The sequence below is a fragment of the Pseudophryne corroboree genome, chromosome 9 (assembly GCF_028390025.1).
Source record: "Pseudophryne corroboree isolate aPseCor3 chromosome 9, aPseCor3.hap2, whole genome shotgun sequence".
In the NCBI taxonomy this organism is placed as follows: domain Eukaryota; kingdom Metazoa; phylum Chordata; class Amphibia; order Anura; family Myobatrachidae; genus Pseudophryne; species Pseudophryne corroboree.
The window spans coordinates 154723399-154748548 of NC_086452.1; the positions used below are offsets into that span (position 1 = coordinate 154723399).

The 25150-nt window shown below is 42.0% G+C and overlaps 1 protein-coding gene across 3 annotated transcripts in view; it reads right to left on the reverse strand.

Annotated features, from left to right (window-relative positions):
• FNBP1L (formin binding protein 1 like) overlaps positions 1-25150 on the reverse strand; it is a 261673-nt gene that overhangs the window by 88637 nt on the left and 147886 nt on the right. For all 3 annotated transcript variants that reach the window (XM_063939867.1, XM_063939866.1, XM_063939868.1), the window contains exons 3-7: positions 13299-13352; positions 11321-11468; positions 10535-10597; positions 10233-10337; positions 6954-7082 (exon numbers count right to left, since the gene is read on the reverse strand). In XM_063939867.1, the coding sequence (XP_063795937.1) occupies positions 6954-7082; positions 10233-10337; positions 10535-10597; positions 11321-11468; positions 13299-13352 (499 nt within the window). The remainder of the gene's footprint in view (positions 1-6953; positions 7083-10232; positions 10338-10534; positions 10598-11320; positions 11469-13298; positions 13353-25150) is intronic.

Sequence of the window (25150 nt, forward strand, 5' to 3'; positions counted from 1 at the left end):
ACACGTGCCGTCCCTAAAATGTCACTATTACCCGCATGTTTTCCTGTCCAATAATTCGGCTGGTAAAACATTAGGTGTAGCCATCCTACTAGCCCGCCACCTGCCTGTCCTCAATGTAGCCTCCCACAGAATAGCTGAGGGTAGGGGGTTGCTGGTGAAATGCGACATACATGGCCAACGTTTCTCCTTTTTAAATATATATGCTCCTAACGCTAAACAACCTTCCTTTCTATCCTCAGTTCTAGAGGACGCGGAACCTCTTTTGGAGGGGGTGATAGTGATGGGAGGTGACCTAAATTGGACCCTGGATCCTCGCCAGGACAATTCTAAAAAGATCTCCTGCAAGCCAGAGAGGGAGCATAGGGGAATGAGACGTGCTCTGCTCGACCACCAGCTGATCGACACATGGAGATTGACACACCCCACTGATATAGATTACACTTATTTCTCACACCCACACCAGACATATTCCAGGATTGATTATTTATTTTTGAGTCATCGACACTTACACCTTCTGTCTGATGCCTCTATAGGACAGATTGTATGGTCCGATCATGCCCCAGTCAACCTTACTATACGATTACCTCCCAACGCACATCGCCAATGGTCCTGGCGTTTTAACGACACTTTCCTGCAAGATGCCGACTGTAAGTCCCGAATTGGCAACGCTCTGGACTCTTATATTTGTACCAACGACTTAGATGACATCTCCAAAGTCTCAGTATGGGAAGCCCACAAATGTGTCATTAGGGGGGTTTGTGTACAAATAGGATCCTTCCGCAAAAGGCAGAGGGAGAAACTCCGAGAGGAGTTACTGTCTAAAATACAATCTCTCGAGCTTCTACATAAAAAATCCCAAACCCCACAACTCTACGCCGATCTCGAAACTGCTAGGGCGGCTCTGAATAAGTTACTCTCAGATAGAGTCAAGTTTTCTTATCGGAAGTGCCGTAGCAGATACTACCAATGGGGCAATAAGCCTGGAAAATTACTGGCCAAAGCACTCAGAGAACAACGTGCTCTTACTTTTATTCATACAATTAAAGACAATCATGGCCAACCCCAACACCAGACATCTCACATAGCCAGGGCCTTCAGGACATATTACTCCACTCTGTATAACCTTGCCGGCCCAACCGGCAGAATCGACAGGTCGTCCCATCAAAAAGCCATAACTGACTATTTACAGACCTTACATTTCCCCACACTGACCGCAACAGAAGTAGAAGATCTAGATGCCCCTTTTTCTCCTGAGGAGGTTCAGAGAGTTATTGAATCCTCTCCTAATGGCAAGAGTCCCGGCCCCGACGGATTTACTATTGCCTATTACAAAGCTTTTAAGGAGAAACTAATCCCTATACTCACAAGAGCCTTTAACACCATATCAGATCAGTCACCCTTCTCCCCACAATCTCTCGAAGCTCATATTGCAGTTCTACCCAAAGAGGCTAAGGACCCCAGTCTTTGCTCCAGCTACCGCCCAATCTCCCTATTAAATATTGATATAAAGCTTTTCGCTAAATTGATTGCAAACCGCCTTAAACTACTGCTGCCTGGCTTGATACATGGAGATCAAGCTGGGTTTGTTTTAGGCCGAGAAACCAGGGACAATACCTCCAAAGTGCTCAGCATGATTCACTATGCCGGCCAGCTCTCATCCCCATCTATACTACTGTCGACTGATGCAGAAAAAGCTTTTGACAGAGTGGACTGGGATTTCTTGACCGGAATATTGAGGCATCTGGGATTTGGTAACATCTGTCTACATAGAATCCTATCCCTCTATACCTCCCCATCCGCCAAAATTAGGATTAATGGCTCCCTCTCTGACTCTTTTCCAATTTTCAACGGTACGCGACAGGGATGCCCGCTATCCCCATTACTCTTTGTCCTTTGCATGGAAACACTAGCCCGCAGTATTAGGGCTAATCCAAATATCTCGGGCTTGTTGGTAAAGGGGACCGAATACAAACTGGCATTATATGCCGATGATCTACTCGCAATAATCACGAACCCGGTCACCTCTTTGCCAAACTTAATGGTGGAGTTTGAGAAGTTTGGAGCCCTCTCTAACTTCAAAATAAATTATTCCAAATCTATTGCCATGAACTTAACTACACCTCCTGCTATAGTAGAAAACCTGAAACAAGCCTTCCCCTTCACCTGGCATGATCATAAATTAAAATACTTAGGGGTGTTACTGACTAATGACTTATCCAAAGTGTTCTCCCTAAATTTTAAACCCTTATTATCTAGGCTTCGTCTAGACTTCCTGTTATGGAAAAAGCTGAGACTGTCCTGGTTCGGAAGGATCAACGTAGTCAAAATGAATGCCCTCCCCAGGATTTTATTCTTTCTCCAGACCCTTCCGATACACATCCCCCTGCTATGGCTTCGGGATGTCCAGAGGCTTATCCGTACATTCGTTTGGGGCGGCAATACACCTAGATTTAAACATGACATTTTGTTCAGGAGAAAACATCAAGGGGGGCAACAACTTCCACATATCCCTAATTATTACCACGCTGTACACCTGAATAGGATACTGGAGTGGACACGTGCCAAGGATCGCAAACAATGGGTCCTCCTAGAGGAAGGCTGTCTCCCACATTATATTGAAATTGCACCTTGGCTTCCTATCCTCCCGAAGGTGTCGCACCCCACGGTCTCTCCCACGCTCAGATTATGGGCCAAACTGAGATCCCAGAGTCATATATCCTCCAAATGGTCCCCCTTAACCTCTTTTCTCTATAACTCCGAATTTGCCCCTGGCCTTCAAGGGACTGCTTTCGCCCTATGGGCAGAAGCTGGGATCTTTAGAGTCGGTCAGCTGGTGAGCTCGGGTAGGGTGCGCTCTTTTTCAGATGTTCAATCCTCTTGGAACCTACACAGTGCTGAGTTTTGGAGGTTCCTGCAGGTCCACCATTTCATATCATCTACCAAGAACTTCTCTGACGTAACTAGGGACCTCACTGGGTTTGAGAAACTATGCGTCTCCCCCAGTTCACCTACGCATACAATTTCACAAATCTATACGTTGATTATGGAAAATTTCTTCCCACAACCTCCTACCTTTTTGGCTTCCTGGGAGAGGGAATTGTCGGGGCTACCTACTCAAATTAACTGGGAATCCGTGTTTAAGAACGCTCAGGCGAGTTCTCTATGCATCTCGACACTAGAGACCCTTTATAAACTTATATATAGGTGGTATAGGACCCCTCGTGTTCTCAATAAAATGTTTCCCTCTCTTTCGAATATGTGCTGGAGATGCAAAAAGGCCCCAGGGAGTTTTATACATATTTGGTGGGATTGCCCTCTTATAACCCCATACTGGGCAGAAGTATTTAAATGCACCGAACAGATAGTAGGCGTCGAAATCCAGAGAGACCCAGATTTCTGGCTCCTTAATCACACCCCCGCAGGGTCACACTCCTACAAACATTCCCTGTTAAGACACCTTTGCAACGCTGCTAAAGCGGTGATCCCAATTCTTTGGAGATCCACCTCTCCACCCTCAATTAAAATGTGGTTCACAAAGATTGATCATTTCCTGGACATGGAAGACCTGGTTTCCTTCTCATCTGGGAGGACAGTTAACTTCATAGCTATTTGGTTTCCCTGGTACGACTTTAAGGACACATCGCAGTATCGGTTCTATATCGCGACATAATCCCCCTCATGTTAGTAAACGGGTCTATAGTCATACCTGTATCATTATTTATACCCATACCCATATCCCGACAATGTTGTTTCTGTACTGTGGCACAGACTCAAGATTGATGGGGAACGCCCATACGCTCCCCAAATAATCTGCCCGCACTATGCAGACTGTCACATCTGACCCTGTCCACCCTACCCTTCCTTTACTTATCCTCTTTTCCTCTTCTCCTCTCTTTCCTTTTTCTCTTTTTCATTCATTGATGCTGTTTTGATATTATGCTCTTCTTTTATAGCTCTAATGTTGTCAGAAATGCAGACAGATATTTTTCGGCTAAGGGCGCTTTAAGTGTGGTGTACTGATGAATATAAGCTACGCGATATTTTTGTATGCCCTCCTTTTGTTCTTGAAAATGTTTCTGTAATGTCTTTGAATATTGCTATGACTAATAAAAACAGTTTACACAAAAAAAAAAGATAGGAAAAGTGTATGCCAGGAAACATCAAGGCACACTAGCCCTATGTTCAGTGATGTAACAGTGCTCAAATGTGCTGGCACACCAGTAAATTCAGCGCTAACCGAAGCATCCGATTGGCTGTATAGGCTGCCTGTCTGGAGCGGTACTGGCTCCAGAACTAGAGTCGTGGGGTGACGACGGCACTACCCACAGAGACCTGCACGGTGGAACCAGTCGCACACCCCCAGCTATAGCCCTGCCTATGTTAGTGGCTAATTCAGAGGTGGACACAGAAGCGCCCACAGCTGCATCTATTGGTGGTCACTCGTCAAGTTTAGGAAACTATAAAGTCCTTCCCTAGTGTCCAGCAGTGTGCCCAAATGTGCAAGCAGTGAGACGCCCACTTTAGGAGTCCGTACATGGAGTAACGCCAATTGGCAGGTGCCGTATCTTCGTCCATGTACCGCATCCTATGTGAGCGGTAGAGTGTCTGTGTACACACCCCTGTCACAGACATGCCTGAATCACTCCCATAACACAGATCATCTCAGTGCATGTGCCAAGACCTCTCCCTTTCACTGCCAGGGATGCCCACTACATTTATAATACACCTCTCCCTGCGCATGCCTGAAATAGGAACTACAACTCTGCACGGACATTTTTGATCAAGAGAGTCTAAACGGGCGTAGGACTAGGCGGAAGTAACATTTTAACCCATTTTTTCCCATTAATCCATTGTAGCAGACATAGGTTAACATGGCAGAATTTTAATCTCTGCATTCTTAGTATAATGGACAGGAGTGTCTTCTTGAGAAATGCCAATACATATTATACATAAAGGCTGAAAAGACAACTATTAAAAGCACTCCAATTCCGTGTACTGAAGCTGGAGGTTTGTTGGCGGCTCCCCTGGAGGCTAATTTATCACTATTGTTGATTTGATGTAGATCTTGATGTGACGAATAGACATAATTAACACAACACGATCAAACATTGTTAATGCTTTATTTATGTCAATATATGCTATGCTGCTTGACATCAAGTCTATTCGACACAAATGGTATTTATTGTTACTGTGTTTATACATGTTTATACATGTTTACTCATGATGACTCAAAGAAATGTTTAAAAAAAAAAAAAAGCACTGCATGCTATACATATGATAATTATACTATTCAACTCTCTTGTTTCCAGAAACTGAGTCTGATGCAGAAAAGAATCATGTGTATGTTGTCCCCCTATGTGTACACTTGGTTTGAAACTACAGGTTGAGTATCCCATATCCAAATATTCCGAAATACGGAATATTCCGAAATACGGACTTTTTTGAGTGAGAGTGAGATAGTGAAACCTTTGTTTTTTGATGGCTCAATGTACACAAACTTTGTTTAATACTCAGTTATTAAAAATATTGTATTAAATGACCTTCAGGCTGTGTGTATAAGGTGTATATGAAACATAAGTGAATTGTGCGAATGTACACACACATTGTCTAATGCACAAAGTTATAAAAAATATTGGTCAAAATGACCTTCAGGCTGTGTGTATAAGGTGTATATGTGACATAAATGCATTCTGTGCTTAGATTTAGGTCCCATCACCATGATATCTCCTTATGGTATGCAATTATTCCAAAATACGGAAAAATCCCATATCCAAAATACCTCTGGTCCCAAGCATTTTGGATAAGGGATACTAAACCTGTACTCATCTTCAGTGTGCACTTAAGAGGGAAAGATGCAACTGAAAAGTGTGTGGCCCTGCATTGCCCGTGCTGGTGTGATCTAAAAGTACGCAAGATATACGCACAGCCAATAGGATCACATTTTACTCTTATTAGCCCCACTACAAGCAAACATCTGATGCATCTGCACCCCCAGCATCTGCTGTCATTTTCCAACTCCTAACCAGACCACACCCCCATGTAAACCATATCCCACCAGTGCAGCGCATGGCGTAGCAAAGTCACACATTAAGACTTTATACTATGATTACATAATATATCACACAAGAGTAGTATACACTATCCAATTATCAGGCCGGTCAAAGCTCCTGCAATGGTCAGATAGTGGGAAAAGTAACACATCTGCTGCACAGGCAATGCTGCTCCCGGCCTACCAGTCCTGTTCAAGAGATAAAGGGGAAAGTACACACAGAGCAAGATATAGTGCACGGATCCGATGATCGTTCTGTAGGATTGCAGCGTTTATCGGATCAGCTGCACATGTCACATATTGTGTACCCAGCTTTAGACCAACTAAAAGGAATTTATAGGATGGCCCCACTCACTGTAGCTTTAATAAGGGAAATTAAACTGATCATATAGAAGAAGTTTTGCCTAGTCAGACAGGCAATTTCCATAGTCCAGTGAACAAATTATTTTTCATGGAAAAATCAATGATTTGTTTAAAAAAAAAAAAAAATGAACAAAAAAAGCTGTTGAAATAAAACACACCAAGCATAACAAAATTACTTGGCCACACTTGACAGGTATCCGCAGTAAAACAAACAGGAAGTCGATGTGAAAGCTATTGTTCAAAAGTCTACTAATGAGTAACAAAAATGCAGTGCAATAAGATCAGAGCTCCCACAAAATGCTTGGGTAGAACACACATTCCTTGTTTTCACTTCAACAGAAAGCGTATAAAGGTAACATTTTTCACCATTTCATCTACAATAACTAATAATGGCACTAACATACTTGTACATTTACCACAAAGTACTATACACACTGGCCAGTAAATATTTCAACAGTTCAGAAAACAGAAATGCAAAAATAGAACATTTCCAAATTTACAGGAACACTGTATACCTAACAAGTGGATAAAAACCAAGTACCTTGTAAACTTGAGGGATAACAATGTAGAAATGTTTGTGTTGTTCTGCGTTGTAGTTCTGCAGTTGTGCTGCATATTCATTTTTGCTCTCATCTGCCATGTGTGTACGCAGGTTGAGCTGCTGCTTTGCCTGGAAAATTAGTAGTAAAGATAAAGAAGAGTTTACACATGTATAAAAACAAAAATAGATTATAAAAATACTCACAAAAATATTTGTGTACATTTGGGATGACCAGAAATGTGTGCAGGGCTCACAAGGTAACTACGGAAGGATTGCCCTGCAGTGCATGTCACATGACTAGTTCATAACCTGTTGGGGTTTTTTTGGTACAGAACTCAGGACAATTGGGGTCACCACTAAACCAAAACGTTGAGTACCATTACTCTAAGTTACAGATCCATCATTATACTGTAGATCACTTAAAGAGGATACAGTCCTCTTATTTTCAGCACACGAACAGTGTCAAAGCTATTACAACTGTATAGAAAAGCTACAAATAGGACAACTGCAGTTCTTAAGGATGTTATTTGAAGAGTAAAACAGAATTTGAAAACAAAATTCCTATAAAAAAAAAAATGAACGCCTCCTTAATTTTTATTTATTTATTTTTTTTGAAATATTTACGGTTTGTTTTTTAAACATTTAGTAGCGCTTAATTATGTAGATTTTTTTTTTTTTTAAAGTCACTGCATTAGTATTCTGTATTGCAAGGATTTGTTAACACGTCATAATGCCCTAGTGCAGCAGAAGGGTAAATGCTACAGCAAGCTGCGAGTAGAAAGGATGCCAAGACCTGGCTGCGGTCAGAATAAATAAAAACACTGCATAAAATCTAATCGTGTAACACATCAATCAGAACAATTTATTTGGTCCTTTTGGATAAGTCAGAGCAAAGAAGTGTCTTGACATTCTTTACAAAGGGCTCAATTCACTTAGGTTCAACTTTGTCATGCCTGTGAGTAAGTGCAAGTCTTGGCCACACTTACAGTACCGCCGGATTCAGAGATTTTTGAATGCAGCCCTTTTGGTCTGCATACTAAAATCTATGAGTCCAGAGCAAGATGGGGCAGCGAGGGGGGTGAGTTACGCTGCAGTTGCTGCCATTGCAGCAGTAACTTGCTTTTTGTACTCCTAATTGAATTGACCCTAGAAGTTTTTAAAAAAAAAAAAAACACACCACATCATCCACCTTAAACTGGCTATGTGCCACTACAGTACATACTTCATATGGGTATCGACCCATTAAAAAAACACTGTTAAATGAAGTATTAGTAACAAGATTCCACTTGCCATTTGTTACAGAAAGTTAAAAAAAAAAAAAATAAATCTGCACAGGTTATTGCAATTGTCAAATGAGTGAAACAAACAGAACTAGATTACTACACAGCATATAATGGCCAATGTCAGCAGCTACAGTAAATGCAGTCTCCAAAAGACTTGTATCAACAAAGTTCAGGAGGGAAACATTCTACATATGAAGAGAAGCAATAGGACACGAGGACATGCACTGAGACTGGAGGGGGGGAGGTTCAGGAGAAATATTAGGAAAATTACTTCACAGAAAGGGTAGTGGACAAGTGGAATAGCCTCCCATCAGAGGTGGTAGAGGGTAAGACAGTAGAGCAATTTAAACATGCATGGGATAGACATAAGGATATCCATATAAAGAAATAAGGATCAAATAAGTTTCGAGATAAAAAAATGGTAAAAAAAAAAAAAAGGCAGACTAAATGGGCCAAGTGGTTCTTATCTGCCGTCAAATTCTGTTTCTATGTATCTGTAGTAGCATGTCACCAGTGCACATCACCCTCTGAGAAAATCAACTGGACTAAACAAATGCATCAGTGTTTTTTTAATACATTTGTACTGTCAGTGTGAGTGTCTACACTGGTTACAAATTCTATGCCAGATGGACCAGTCCGATATTACAATATATTGAGCCCTATGGGTGACTACACAGCCTGGACAGAGATATATCTACAAACAGCAATTCACCTCCCATGTAGATGCTTAGGGGTATATTCAATTAGGGTCGAAAACTGCCATCTGTCGAAAAGACGGCAGTTTTCGACTTTTTAAGGTCGAATCGTGATTCAACCTATTCAGTCCCAGCAGTTTTTATTCGACAAGTCGTGGAATTCAACTTGTCGAATAGTACGTGAATCGGCGGTATAGCTGCCGATTCACGTACTTTTGAGTGAAACGGGGCCAAATTCGAGAGGATTTGGCCCCGTTTCAGACCATCTCAGTCGGACATAAAAAAATGTCGGACTGAGATGTGGGACCCAAAGGAGGAGAGAGTGGGGAGCCGCAGGGAGACGGGGGGACATCCGCGGGCATACAGGGGAGAGCAGCGCTGCAGCAGGATTTCTCACAGCCGCGCCGCTCACGGCAGAGTCCACCCGGCTCAGCAAGTGAGGTCCTCCTGCAGCGCTACTGTAGCGCTGCTCTCCTCCGTCTGCCCGCGGCTGTCCCCGCTGGTCTACCCGCTGCTCCCCCATCTCAATTCGACTTTTTAAAAGTCGAATTGAGATGAGATTGAATAGGGGTTGTTGGATCCATTTCCGACAAATGCAGGTCGGAATGGATCCGACCCTAATTGAATATACCCCTTACTCTTGGAGGACTCCTGCAAGTAATGGGGGAGAGCTGGTTTCCACAGGTGGTAATCTGGAAAATATCTATTGCAATATTCCTGGCTAAGCGGCACAGATGGCACCATATTAATAGCAACATTCTTGATACTACTATACCCATACTGTGTTAATATTTAAACTGTTCTTTATTAAGAAGAATGGTGTAGACTGATTTGAGCAGCGTAAGAATATAATCACACTGGAAAGGTGTCCTGTGATTATGCTGCATCTTATTTTCATCTGTTTTTGAAATTCTTGTTTAATATGGTTAAGAAAATTGGATCCTTAAAAAAATGCTAATGTTTACGGCACGCACCACTGCACCTAATTAGTGTATACAATTTTCATAAGTGTCAGTGATATTTGATTGTTTGTTATTCACATGTGTAGTAAATGTGGTTTTAATAAATTATATTTATTTTTGTTACATATCAAATATAGCGCCATGTGTGTGTCTGTGTGTGTGTGTCTGGCTACCTCGTCACAGCAGCTCAGATAAGATTTTGTGGTTATTAAATACCATGATTGTTCCTTTCCAGCAACAGGCATTTTAGTTGCCCTATAAAGTCACTAACATGATTTTAGGTGGGAACGGATTTCATTGCAGTGAAGAGACGCTGCTGCTATTAATGTAAAGTCTTACCTTCTCTACATCAGACTTTGTGGCACTGACGTCGTTATCCAGTCGCTCGAATGTTTGCTGCGCCTTCTCAGTCTCCCTGCATTCCCTTTCAAACTTCTTCTTACTCTATACAAATGACATAAGTTGCTACTTAAATGTAAAATCACAAAAAGATAAAACAGGCACACAATATAAACTCTGACCTAAACTGCAAAACAATCTAAGACACACAGCAAGTATTCGCGTAAGAGGACATGTAAGATAAGGATGGCAAGATAGCGCCATTCAGATGCAGATCTCAGAAACAGTAAAAGGTCACTCACGCTGTCCATTTGTTTTAAGCACATGTCCAGGTACTGCTGAGCTTTGCGGCCCTCCTGGAGATGCTTTTATGAAGACACAGAAAAAACAAATGTCAGTGCTATTAAAAGAAAACGTGTTATATATTGATATTTATTTTTAACTTTAAACCCAACTTGCACATGGTGCCAGGCAGGATTCGGAATTCTAGCAAGATTTTGAGTCTGATTTAAATTAGAACATTTTTTAAATAAAAAAAAAAAGGAGTTTACTGCTGTGACTTACTGCTCATGACCCAGGTATGACAGCAGTAATTGGGGTATCATAGCATAAAGGAAACACAGAAACTGCCATACAACATACGGGCATAAGCTATTCTTCTCAAAACGTACATAAATGGAGCAGACACCCTGCTTGCTCTGGCAGCATAAAACAGAATGCTTTCATTAAACCTTAATGAACAATTCTCCTTGTGGCCAAATGATTATAAAATTGCCATGAAATAACTCCGTCTTCATCAACAACATAACTTTAAACTCTTGATTAAAGAATGGTAATCCAGCAGCGACTCCTTGTGCCCTCTATGGTGTGTTCTACTACATACACATTTCCACAGCAAGTCTAAAGACATTTAATTCCCATATTTTAGTTAAACATCCCTGAATTGCAAATTCTGCTATACTTCCGACAGGAGCACCCTCCATGGTCAAGAGTATAGAGATGATCTATTCACAGTTTCAAGACCAGATGTCAAACATCATCAAGGAGCCAAATATGCAGCTGCAAGACAAACGTAAGTAGAAAAATACCGATTTCCTCTCTGCTTTCAGCTCATAGGAATATCTCATTATTTCTCCATAAACTTTGTGTCCGATTTCCTCCGCCACCACCTCACGCTGTCCAGCATAGTCATTCAACTCATTGAGGATATTATAGAATGCTGTACAAGACGTGAATCTGTCAGAGAAACAGAGACAATTACTATATGTTGATATCATATACTGTACTAGTATTTGCCTTTCTTATCTTATAGCAGTCTGTCTGTGGTCATCAATCTCTCCCACTGATGTAATATGTCTGGTATGGTTAAGTCACTTTCTGATTTATGTTAAAACGGCCACACACAAATGACCCAGGGGTAACAGCATTATTGTTTAATTTGGCCGTACAGGAAGAGGACCACACACACACAGTCATCTGCACATTACACTTTCTGCCATATGCATCATCAGGGCTCAGCCGGTGTTCAGCCCATATATGCTGCGCTATTGGGTTACTTGCCCGCACTGATTCTTCCCCCCCCCCCCCCCCCAAATCCTATTGCGTCTCATACTTTTGAAGATCCATGCATGTAGTATAAGCTCTTAGTCAGATATGGCTGCTAAAAAAAAAAAGTCTGCTGCATTGCAAATATGAACATAGGGGGAGATGCAATTAGACGTGGTGTGTACCGCATTTCCTCTGCTCTCAGGTAAAGCACCTGGAGCTATTCAGATAGAGGCCCATGATTTACCCTGCGACTAAGGCAGCGCTTAAAGAGGATTTTTGCTCGCCTCGCGGCTAGTCGTGGGTTGATTGTGAGCCTCTAATTGAACAGCCTCCGGCAATTTAATAAGCAGTAGAGGCCTTGCGTCACAACACGCAACTAACCGATTCTCCCCCATAGTGTTAGATGCTACTTTCAGTACACATGTTGTGATGATATGTACAGTAATTGGTCCAATATCGCTCTCTGTGCGTACCTTAAAATGAGCGAGTATGATGTCAGATAATGAGCCAGGCCGCTGAATAAACTATTAGTGCCTATCCTGTAAACCTGACTAAAAAATTGAATATTTTCTAATTTGATAACATAGGTGCCCAAAGTTAATTCAAAGCTGGACATTTAGTGCTGACTGGATTTTAGATGATGGCACAAACCGGCTAGTAGCACTTATCCGAGGGCTGCTAGTGTAGACATAACAAAGATAATCCATTTCCTCTGCTAGGATACAACACACCGGAACCAATGTGTGGTCTGTATTAGAGTCCTTTCAATGGTATGTAGCTGTGCAATGTGTAGGGTAGTTAGGGATAAGGTCACATGCTTTCAAGTCTGTCTTCCAAAATGGCAGTTTTATGGATACCAAGAGCCAAAATGTTAACATTATTGGATGCCACATTTTTGCTTTCATAGGGCCACAGCCACAAACATCCTTAGACAGGGAACGCTCAATCACCTGAAGAAAAAGAGAAACTCCTGTACACATTCCTAACTTGGTTTTCTTTTACTGAAATCCCAAACTATAACTATATCTATATAATGTCAACAAAAAACTAAATTAGAGTCCCAGGCAGATTTATGACTGTCCCTTGCATAAAGCAACATAGCAACATATAAGTTCAGGTCTAAACACAGTAATTTCCTTTAGCAACACAACAGACCTCTGTGTAAGTGGGGCTCCCTTTACACAAACACAATCCACTTCATCACTGAATTGTAAGACCCACACAGAAACCCTGGCATTACCAGAGCCATGTTATTGGTTTCCCTTCTTCCTGCACAGGACAACATGGTCAGTCCAGCATTTTCATACATGACCCCAACCATCCTGGCATGTTATTAGCAAATTACTTATGAGCCACATCTGTGTGGATGAAGTTGCTTTCAATATACATTATATGTCCCTCACCTACCCATGGGTTTCCACTTTTCATCAAATATCAGTTTAGGATGTATTCTCTATACAGCACATTTTAAGGTTTAATAAATAAATAAAAACCTCAATAAATTATCTTTAAAGATACCTGGGTTCTTCATCTTTGTTGGACCGCTTGGTACAAAACTTCTTCACCAAATTTCTGGAAAAGAATGCAAGACTTATGGTTAGTAGGACAGAGCAGGGAAAACAGTAATTACATTAACCAGATATTGGTTTGTTTGTTTTGACAGCAAGATCATAGGAAGAGAACGCAATTTACTCATCAGGTAGAGTTTGCTTAATCTATCATTCTACATCAAATGTGACTGGAAACTGTAGGTATGCGGAGACACCAGAGAAGAACTTATTAAAAATTAGCATGTAAACATTTTGCTCTTAACAAAAAGTTTAAGGGGCTTATAAATCAAAAGCTTGGAGAGAGATAAAGCGAAGAAAGATAAAGTACCAGCCAATCTGCTCCCAACTGTCACTTTATATGCTGTGCTTGAAAAATGAAAGTTAGGAGCGGATTGGTTGGTACTTTCTCGCTCTCTCCAAGTTTTGATACATATGCCCCTAAGAATTAATGTTATCTATTAACATACACCAGGGGATGTCCAGAACTAGAGTTGTTTATCAAATTGTATTAGGGCGATTCGCCGTGATACACGGGACAGCTACACAAATTCAAACTACATACTTCTCCAAAATACCAAGATTTTAGTGCGTCTTAAGCTGTAGGGAAAGGCATTGCTACTAAGCAATTAAGTTTTCATATAACAATTTCTTAAAAGACCAGTTAAAAACGGAAAACAAATATATATATATTAAAAGCATGTGATGCTCGGGACTTTACGTTCACTTTCTGGAGAATCACCCCAAGGGAGAAAGCCTTGGAGAATGACACTCAAGACTTTCAGGGAGGAATCAATTCAAAGTGATGGGTGCGATGTGGAAAGTCACATTGCATCCTGCCGGCATCTCACGTTTTTTTTTTCTCACAGCCCATAAAGGTACAAAGGAAAACCTGCAATGTTGCTACTATTGAAAAATGGCCAATATGTGCGCAGCCAGGAATCGCAGAGATGCCCAGTGGAACAGTACTTTGAATTTAATTCCCCCTTAGAAAGAAAGCTTATTTGAGGAGGTGATCCATATAATGCGGATTTTGACTGTTCTAGAACACTAAACATTTATAACATAAGTGACTAGCATGCAAGGTCTATGAGTTAGGTAGAAGCAAAATACAAATTGGACTAGAAAAGCATTAAAAAAAAAAAAAACACTAACTTGGTCAAGTATAAATAACCGTTCTACACCATGTATGTGTCACACAGCTCTCTTCTCATAGAAATAATTAAAATGGAAAGTACTATTGTACACATATGACCCCAAATTGTTTAAGAATCTGCTTGAGAAACTATTCTGAACATTCAGACTTCTTTCCACTGTATAACGATACAAATTTTTTTCTAAAAAAAAAAAAAAAAAAAACACAACCAAAACGACAGACAGACATACATAGTAAATGAACAGACTTTTACTAGGTATCCCCAAGAAATCATACACCAATATGTCCACCAACAAATGAACCATAAATTGAGAAGTTTAACATAAAATAAAAAAAACTCCTATCCCCATCCTGTTTTTATGTTTTAAATAAGTCCTAATAGTGTGAAGTCAGACAGAATTAATGGAAAAAGAATGACCATTAATGATGTTCATTCCCATGTCATCTCCAGGACAGAATCCATCAATGACGTACAAAATAAAGACGGAGTAAAGTTATGGAATGATAATGTCGCCTGCAAGTGGTTTCTAGCAAAGCCCATATCCTCACTACACTGCTGTAGTAAAGAGTGAAGGTCCAATGTTAGCCAGGGAGCAAACCAAGAAATCTGCACAATTGTAACCATATCCATTCATGAGGTTGGAACTATTTTGGTTAAATTAGCTTTCATTTTGTAGTTTCTTCACCTAGATCGCCTTTGTGTTAACTGAATAAACACATCTTTGTAACCAATGCAACTGGTGTAGAAGACTTTAACCCAGGTAATCTGTACTGAAATACCATTTCTATTCAGCAACTGGAGCCACAGAGTTCAACTGTCAGTTCGGTTGCCATCTCTGTTTCTACTTTGCTGATCCTCGAGTCCTACTCACCACAACCCTTCCAACATGGAGAACAAATGCTCTGACTTTTGTTCCCCTGTTAACAGAGGTTGTAGTGGCAGCTGCTGCTACCTGGGAGCCCTCAGAAAATTAACAAAGTAGGTGATGATGCCTAACAAATATATCTGGTAAACAGCCACTCCGACATGACGAATAACCACTGTAGTGCCATACATGCAGACCAAGAGGAATGAGGATCAATTAATATAATTGGTGAATGTCAGTCATGGTGGCCAGCAGATGATAGTCTTAATACTTCAACAGTGATAAATTGGGCATCCACCTTTTGCTGTCTCCTTATTTTCTGTGTAGCTATTGATGGCGCCAACACTTTGCCAAACACCTGGACTTGCTGAAAAGTCACCACAGACCAAATTTTCAGCAGCTGGACAGCTTACCTTTACCACCAATAAAAACACAGGCAATCTGTTTCTCACTAGCTGTTGTGGAATTAACAACTTCCAGCAGCTCTACCAGAGGGATACGGTCGTTAGGTCGACACAGCTTAAGGTCGACAGTCATTAGGTCCACCACTGAAGGTCGACGTGGTGAATATGTCGACATGGTCGACAGGTCAAAAGGTTGACATTAGTTTTTCAAAGAATTTAGATTTTTCCATACTTGACGATCCAGGTGGACTACGATTGGAACAGTAACCTGTGCCAAGCGAAGCGAGGCACCTTGCCCAAAGCATGGCGAGCGAAGCGAGCCACGCGAGGGGACACGGTGTACTAATTGGGGTTCCCCGTCACTTCACGAAGAAAACGACACCAATAAAAGTAAAAAAAACTCATGTCGAACTTTTCACCTGTCGACCTAATACCCATGTCGACCTACTGCACGTCGACCTAATACCTCCTTCAGTGGTCGACCTAATGACTGTCGACCTAAGTTGAGTCGACCCAACAACCCATACCCCTACCAGATGGAGGACTGCAATGCACGCTGGGACTGCTCAGGCCACATGACCAGTGGAGCCATGGGATGTCTACCTCCGCAGTAACCCCATTCAACAATAAATATTGAACTGCAGAAACCAAGGTAAATGTAATGCACTGGATATCAACAATTCAAGACGCTAATGTAAAAGTGTTACAACTGATTGTTAGTAATTATTAGCTACCAAGAAAATACATAGCTCACTGCAAATTAAAGCTTTTGCATGCGCCCCACAATAGTATTTATTCTGAGTGAAATACTAAAAGCTGTTTCATGTGTAAGTGTATGAGCCTATTTCAGTTTATGGCGCTCAATGATACATTTCCCTGTCACAATGAAAAGAAACACTACAAAGAATATAGACCAAATTAGTAATTCTAAACAGTCAAGAGCATGCTGTTTACAACGTGCAATTCATTTCCATCCAATAGATCAGTGTGTCTAGTGTCAGTGTTGTTTTCCTATGCAGATTCTAAACATACCTCATTATTATTCATTAGGTGAAATATATAACAATGTGGTATCCTAGCAACTGGGCAACGGACCTTTCAACAAGGGTTCTTCTAGCATTTATAGATAGAAGGAAGGAAACTGTTTTACAGAGCATGCAAATAAGACCTGATACTTCTGAAAGGACTAAAAAAGGTTTAGCTCAGCTAAAAATGCCTACAGAGCTTACACAACATTCCGTGTATTAATCTTACACGTCTCCAAAATGTCAGATAAGTAGGTGGATCAAAATGTAAAACGTAACATCAGAGCACAGAAGCTGCAACTTCGTGTCCTATGCCATATCGCTCACTACAAAGCCGCCATTCTGAGCCTGACCTCCGTTGTGTGTGACAAAGGAATACCCCCAACGTCCTGCAAATTGGGGAGAATGTGCCAATCATGGGAGGATGGGTCTGGCACCTCAAATCAGGACTTTCCCAATGAAATGTTGATTGTTGGAAAATATAGTCAAATGCATATATCTTGTTGTTCATATCCCCCACACAGCCATTACCCAGACCCTATAATCTTAATGTTACTGGAAGGCCCATTGCAGCCATCTGGATGAAAAGAACCAGCGCTGAGGCCAACAACTCAGTTGAAGACCACAGGTGTTGGCCTTTAATTGGCCAAAACACTTGGATATGAGTTGATTAAGGATTTTTTCCCCCGACGACACAACTGCAGTGGAATGGAAATCAATTGCAATAAAAATATGGGGAACAAATTTCTGTTTTAGGTCTTATGAGACTCCCAGGTGGTGCTGACTGGATCATCCCATAATAGGTTTAATAGATCATATATTATGTATAGGAAAAACACTCCTAGAATATTGTAACAACCTCTAATGATATTTGCATATGCAGACATTGCCATCTTTGCTCCTAGCAGATAACACAGCTCAGTAACAGACTAAGGGGTCTATTTACTAACACTTGGATGGAGATAATGTCGCTGAAGATAAAGTACCAGCCATTTTTAAAACACAGCCTGTAACATGGCAGTTAGGAGCCAATTGCGTGGTACTTTATCTCTATCCAAGGCTTAGTATATAGACCCCTAAGGGGTTTGCAAAAAGTTCAGACAGGGCAGCAAGCCAGCACTTTCCGCCTATGATCGGTACTTTCTGACACTTCAATATTCAATTGAAGTGCCAGTTTTCCGCCCTGTCGGAAATTCCGACAAGTCGAAAAAACACATAGATGAGCTGTTTTGCATATTGCCTGTTAAAGGAGAGATCCGTGAAACCACAGCAGGAACACTGGTTGTGGTCAAATGGCCTGATTCAGAGCCACATACAATGCCAATGTTTACAGAGATTAGCAACATTTTGCACAAAAATTCCTAAAAGCTTCTACAGTGCATGTGTAATGCACAAAGGCGCTGTTGCGATTGGGTGCATGGTAGTGAAGAGGTATTGAAAAAGTGATGGGTGTGCCTGAGTGGTGACTGGGAGGTGTCTATTCAGATGCTTGGACATTGTTTGTCTTATGGGGGTGTTGTGCAAAAGCTTCACCTTGTGACCATGCCGCACAAAGGCTCCGCTATCTGGGCGCGCTGCGCAAAGGCTCTACTTTCTTGGCATGCTGCGCAAAGGCTTCACCTTATGGGCATGTCAAAGAAGTGTTTGCACGCACTGATACTCAATCTTTCATTTAGGAGGCCATACTCAGATGGAAAATCTACACCTGCCATAAGTCGCCTGCAAATTTTGATGGTGCAACTGGTGGTGGTGTCTAAAGACACACCAGGCACAGGCGCTCACAGTGGGTGTCCAAGTCCTCGCACATTCATATGCATGGCTGCAGGGCCACAGAGAGCAGCACCAAACCCAGGTACTGCGTGGAGCCATCTTCCCAGCGATATTTGGGAAGGGGGCGCAAGTGCACTACAGAGCAAAGACTCTGGCATAGTGCCAAAGACTTTAGCTTCAATATGTGGCACCATCTTCCCAAAAGATGTCACCAGGAAGTTGGCATCGGTCGTGAAGGAGGAAGCCGCTTTTCCGGTATAGGCAAGTATGCTCGAGGGATGAAGCGGACCCAGGCCCCTCTAGCAGGTCTGGAAATTAGTACCCACTCCCCCCCACCACTCTTGGTGCTACTGCATAGATTAGGCATTCCCAACCACGGTCCTCAAGGCACACCAACAGTGCAGGTATTAGGGATATCCAGGCTGCAGTACAGATGGTTAAATCAAAATAACTGAGCTACTAATTAAGTCACCTGTGCTGAAGCCTGGATATCACGAAAACCTGTACTGTTGGTGTGCCTTGAGGACCGTGGTTGGGAATGCCTGGCATAGATGTACGCCAGGGAATGGCTTTGTAGCGGCATTTGCATAAAAGTCATTTATGGGTGAGCACCAAAAGACGCGCCTGCGTACACTTCTAACAGACTCTATATGCTGATTATTTCATTGGAATATGTTAATTTAACTACTTTGTGTAGATAGTCAATAAAATAAAAGTTCCCTATGTCTATGTGCCACCCTATTTTTCCGCTAGGACTCCTCAAATGAACTGCTAACCGTTTTAAAAAAATGTTCATAAGTGTGTGTTTGGTGTGAGAGAGGACACTGTTCCATCTTAGCAATGAAGATTTAGAGATTGTGTTCTTTCTATAAAAGAGAAATGTTTCAGGAAAGTACACCAGCCAAGACAGACTAAATGTTCTGATCGAGTCCCGTTCAGGAAGTGAAAGTTTTGTTTATCATGAACAACTAAAAAGGTTCAGGAAAAGCGCCATGCCTGCACGCTGGAGATGTAACAGGCAGAGAATGTTACTGCTAATTAAAGCACAAGAAGCACAGGGAAGGGGAATGTATTCCAGAGATAATTGCTGCAGGCTCAGAAGTAGGTTTCATCATACAGACGTCATGATCAAGTTACAGTATGTAAGAAAGCCTGAGAATATATATATTTAGAAAAGTTGTCTTTACCATTTTGGGCAGTGTACTTAATTAACCTACTCTTTGCATTAGGATGTGGAAGTCTCACTGCTTCCTTTATTAACAAAAACACCCATAAACATTAAGTTTATGTCACCATGGATACCACCAAAACGCTCATCCATGCACATGTCATTTGCCATAGAGGCTACTGTATTCTCCTGTCTGGCCCTCCTTTCACTCACCTCTCTCCGCTCGGTGTCAGCCTCTCCGCATAGCAATCTGCTTTGCCGACTCCCCATCCACCGCAGAATAGAGTTTAAACTTCTCACTTAGAAAGCCCTCAATTACTCCAACCTCATTTCTGGCCAGACTACCTCCTGACTCTCTGCTCCTCTACAGACAGCAGCATCGTCTCCACTCACTCCCGCATCCAGAGTTTCTCTGTTGCTCTTCCTCTACTCTAGAACTCATACTCTTGCCTCCATCAGACTTTCTGCCAGTCTCCATTCCTTCAAACAAGCCCTCAAGGCTCACTTGTATTCGTAGAGGTTGTAGTGGCACCTGTTGCCACAAGGTAGGCATCGTAAATCACCAAACAGAGAAGTCAAGCTCAAAGTGCAGTGTGTCACAATAAGAAATGGTGTGCAACATGGTGGGACCAGAGTTCTCAGAGCACTAGGTACTGCTTTACCCAGTGAGTATCATGAAGAAGGTGTTAGAAAGCTCAAATGGAGTAGATACACAAGCTCCTCGGTGGTGCAAGCTGAAATGCAGGCGTAGGCAGCCGATCGTTACCAAATGGAGCTACAATTGAATAGCTCCATTGGGCGCCATCTGCTGGCTGCCTGTGGAATAAAAAATTTAATTCCACCTACAGGGTCTACCCGCGTTAAATGGCTAAATTCATCTAAAGTCCTGCTTTGGGCATCCAAAGTACTGTTTAGATGCCCAAAGTGCAGAGTTTTCACACATTGTTTTGTTTTATCACACCTCAGGAGGATGCGAGAAAAAATGTGACCTCAATGGCTGCTGGGTGCCCGAACAGCAGAACAAATGACTTGCCGCCTTTGGGCGCTACCTGGCAGCAGTTACAATAAAAACAACTGAACTCCCCCTATTATGTTTTGAACTAGGGTGTGCAGTCCAAAGTAGTCATCCCCCACTCCCCAAAAAATGACAGTTAGGACCTCATTGGTTAGCTCTTTATCTCTTTCGACTTTCTCTCCTTGTTTTGATAAATTTCACCTTTAGACCCAAACTTTCACCCAATTTCTTCAGTTGGGCAAATATAAGAATGGTCTTTGTATAGCACTTGGTGATTTATATGTTTTAGTCTTTGTTTTAAATAACACAGTGGATAGAATTTCTGGAGTCATGGATATGATCCCAGCTCGGGCCCTGTCTGTTTGAGTTTGATTTCGCCAGGTGTTCTGGTTTCATCTCACAACCCAAGTACACGGGGGTAGATAAAGTGGCTTCTGACCAACTTAACCCCAGTGTGCATGTGAGGTAAAGAAAATATATTGCTGGCTCCACTGGAGCAGGTACTGTTCTGAATGATTACAGATCCTCTGTAACATACAGGAGTTCTATAAATAACTTAATACACTGTAATAGTAGTCCTTTATAAAAATTAAAAAAATTGAATGATGTTGCAGAACATAAATACATTGGTTTTTTACGTGTTAGAAAATGTTCTGATGGTGACTGAGATGTGAAAAAAAACATTTTAAGATTAAGAAAAAAACTGCACAGGTCAGTGGTATTAAGTTGTACCCAGGCTTGGACTGGCCCATAAGGGTACAGGGGAAACCACCAGTGGGCTCACCCTCTCAATTATACATTATGCATATGTTACATTACACTGCACAGGACTATGGTGTATTTTCTACAGTGCATTATGGTTATTAATCTGGTACATTATGCATGGACCAGTAGTATTTACCAAATACATTTTTTATCAAGGGGACCAGACCATGCACTAATGGTTAGACAAGCTTCTAAGGGGCCCCTACCACTGCATTTCCTCCGGTGGGCCCTTCATGCCCAAGCCCGACACTGGATGTACCCGTCAGACAACTGGTAACATATGTAATCTAGACAGGTCACTTAAATGCTGTGATTTGGATGGCAAATTGTACTGTATTGAGATTTAACTGGCTGCAAATTACATTCTGCTATCAGTGCAAAGAAAACAAAAAAATAACTTTATTTCCTGCTTCTCAATGCTATGCTACAGTGTTTTCATGGAAAACACTAACGTTTCATTCCAGGTGCAGATAGAGCTGCAATTAAGACGATACATCAGAAATTGCTAGTATTAGTTACTACATGTGTCTGGGCCCTCTACCCAACATTACATGACAATACACATCACAACGTCTGCCCTATCCCCAGTCCCTATCTAAGAGGACAGCGTACTAAGTGTATGATTAGTGATCTGGAACATTAGTCTGAATAATACATACAGTAATTTTCCAAATCCTATAACTGCCTGCATAAAGTCATTATGTAGCCATAGTAACTCAGTGCTTTAATGAACATTTTTCCCTCTGGGACAAAAACCCTGTCCTTGCAGGTCTCTATAGTAGTCACAAGTTACACCCTTGCTCAAAATAATTTGGGAAGCAGTTAACGCCCACTAAAAGGAAATACAGATTTAGGTCTACTGTCACCACCAGTAAACTTCCCACAGACTGATCTGAAGAGGTTTTCATGTGTTCAGCCTGAGCTTTGAAAAAGGATGCCTGGTACACAGATTAATGTAACAACTCCTGCTACTAGCTGCAAACAGGTTGTTTCCTTCCTGTTCCCGCTCATGGACCCCAGAGACAGTCATTGCGATGCCAATACCATTATTCACTGGGTAAAAAGATGCCAGCTTCATCTGCCTTCATTAAACAATTAAGGCAGTGGAAGATTTATTATGACTATATACCTTTTCTTGCATCGTGGTGTTGAGTTTTTGACTAATTACTGCACTCACTGTTATAATTTATGATGGCGTATCTGACAAGGCAACCTCCCACTCCCTCACATTTCCTATTGCCATAGACCTACACTCTTTATACACACACACACACACACACACACACACATTAGAAGACTTCAGCTCTCACAAAACCATTAATCATAGCTTAAAATAAAAAACACTGTACCCAGCTGATTTAGTATAAAGGATCACTGAAGTTTAAATAGAAGTGTTTAAAAAGCAACCGTGCGATGAAGTCTTCATATATAACTCAAAGTAGTTCCTGAAAACTGCACAGACCTACAGGGAAAAGAAAAATACTGATGCCCAACATCGCACAATATAAATATCACTACGTAAGTAAAATTAACTTTTTTCTTTTTTTTTTAATACGATGCAACTGTATTTTATATGCTGTGTAAAGTAGGGATCAGTATGAGATCCCGGCAGTCGGGATCCCAGCGGTGAGGAGACAGACGCCGGGAGCCCGACAGCCGGGATCCCGGTGGCAAGTGCAGCGTGTCCCCTCACGGGTTCTATTCCCCTCCGGGTGGTGGTTTGGACCACCACCCAAGAGGGGTAACCAGCTGGCGGTCAGGACTCTGGCCACCTGTATTTCAGCTGGTGTCAGGATTCCGGCGCCGGTATCCGATTCCTGACCCCTGGGATTCTGACAGGCTGTAAATTCACTGCCTCCCGTAAAGTAACTACCATCTCTCTTTCACACAATAATGGCAAAAATGTTTACAAGGATGCAAGGCAGTGGTGGTAGGGGGTGTTATACTGTAAATGTAACAATTTAGGTGCATACACACTGTGCGATATACACTAACTTTCCTTACGGTTTTGACTATATAGTCAAAATCATAAGGAAAGTTAGTACATATCGCACCGTGTATACAAAGCTAGTGATGCCGATGCGCTTCCCTGCGGGATTGACATCGCAAGACAAAATAGACTGTGCAGGCAGCCCAACATTAACTACTGTATGTCGGTGGCGCCGGGCTCCGGCCACATTGCATAGTCCGTGTTGGGCACCACGTGTATGCACCATAACGGTTACGGTTTTCTTCACAGTCATCCAGATGAAAAATTACGAACATTTTTATATAGGCTATGGGGTATATTCAATTGCAGTCGAAAACTGCCGTCTGTCGAAAAGACGTCAGTTTTCAACTTTTTAAGGTCGAATCCTGATTCGATTTATTCAGAGCTTTTCGACAAGTCGAGGCATTCGACTTGTCGAAAAGCACGTGGATCGGCGGAATAGCTGCCGATCCATGTGTTGTTGTCAAAAACGGGGCCAAATCCGGCAGGTTTTGGCACCCTTTTCGACTATCTCAATCCGACATCAAAATGATGTCAGAATGAGATGGACCCGGAGGAGGCGAGGTGGGGGCGGGCGGGGGAGCCGCAGGGAAACCGGGGGACAGCCGGCGGGCATACAGGAGATCAGTGCTGCAGCTGGATGTCACTCACCCGCCCATCCTCACGGCAGCTTCCACCCGGCTCCAGCACGCTGCTGGAGCCGGGTGGAAGCTGCCGTGAGGTCAGGAGGGTGAGTGACATCCTGCTGCAGCGCTACTCCGTAGCGCTGATCTCCTCTGGCTGCCACCGGCTGTCCCCCCGCTGCTCGCCCCCCCTCTCCTCCACTGGGTCCCATCTAAAATTCGACTTTAAAAAGTCGAATTTTAGATGGGATTGAATAGGGGTTGTCGGATCCATTCCGACAAATACATGTCGGAATGGATCCGACTTTAATTGAATATACCCCTATACATTTTACTTATGGCATGGATGTTTACACTTTTGGTGTAGTAAAAGCTAACAAAAACAAAAATACAATAATTAAAACCAGAGCTAGACATGGAATGCAATGTAAAAACAGAAGTAAGGTGTCTAAACAAAAATGTTAATCAATCTGTAGTCACCTCCTACCACTAGCAGCCTACACATGGCTAATAAACATTGCTTTCCTTCATTTGTTCAATGCATCCTCCACAACCACTATAAGAGGATATTGTTTACATAAAATCCCAAATACGTATTGTCATCAGTATCATGAAACTCATTGTAGTGTTTCATTTACAGTTACACAAACAAGAATAAAGTCTTCTACTCAAGACTTTTAGCAAATTAATGATGTAAAATGACTTCTATACAGAGCAGAGCCCTGCAGTGGTATTACAATCTTTCCTCGTACGTATTTTCCTCTTTTTCTTTTCTTTTTTGCGCTCAGTATAAAGTAGGGAAATGAAGGGGACATAGTGATCATAATGCTATTTAGTTGTTAATAGGGTATACATTCAAGACACCGGCTGTCAGAATCCCGGCAGCCAAAATACAGATGCTGGAATCCGGACAGCTGTCAGGCAGCAGACGCCGGAATCAAGAACAGATCAGGATCCCGACACCAGAATCCTGAAGGTAAGTATAGCTGGGAGTGGGGGATATAGGGTGGGGGTGTTAGGGTTTAGGTGGCGTCTGGGGGG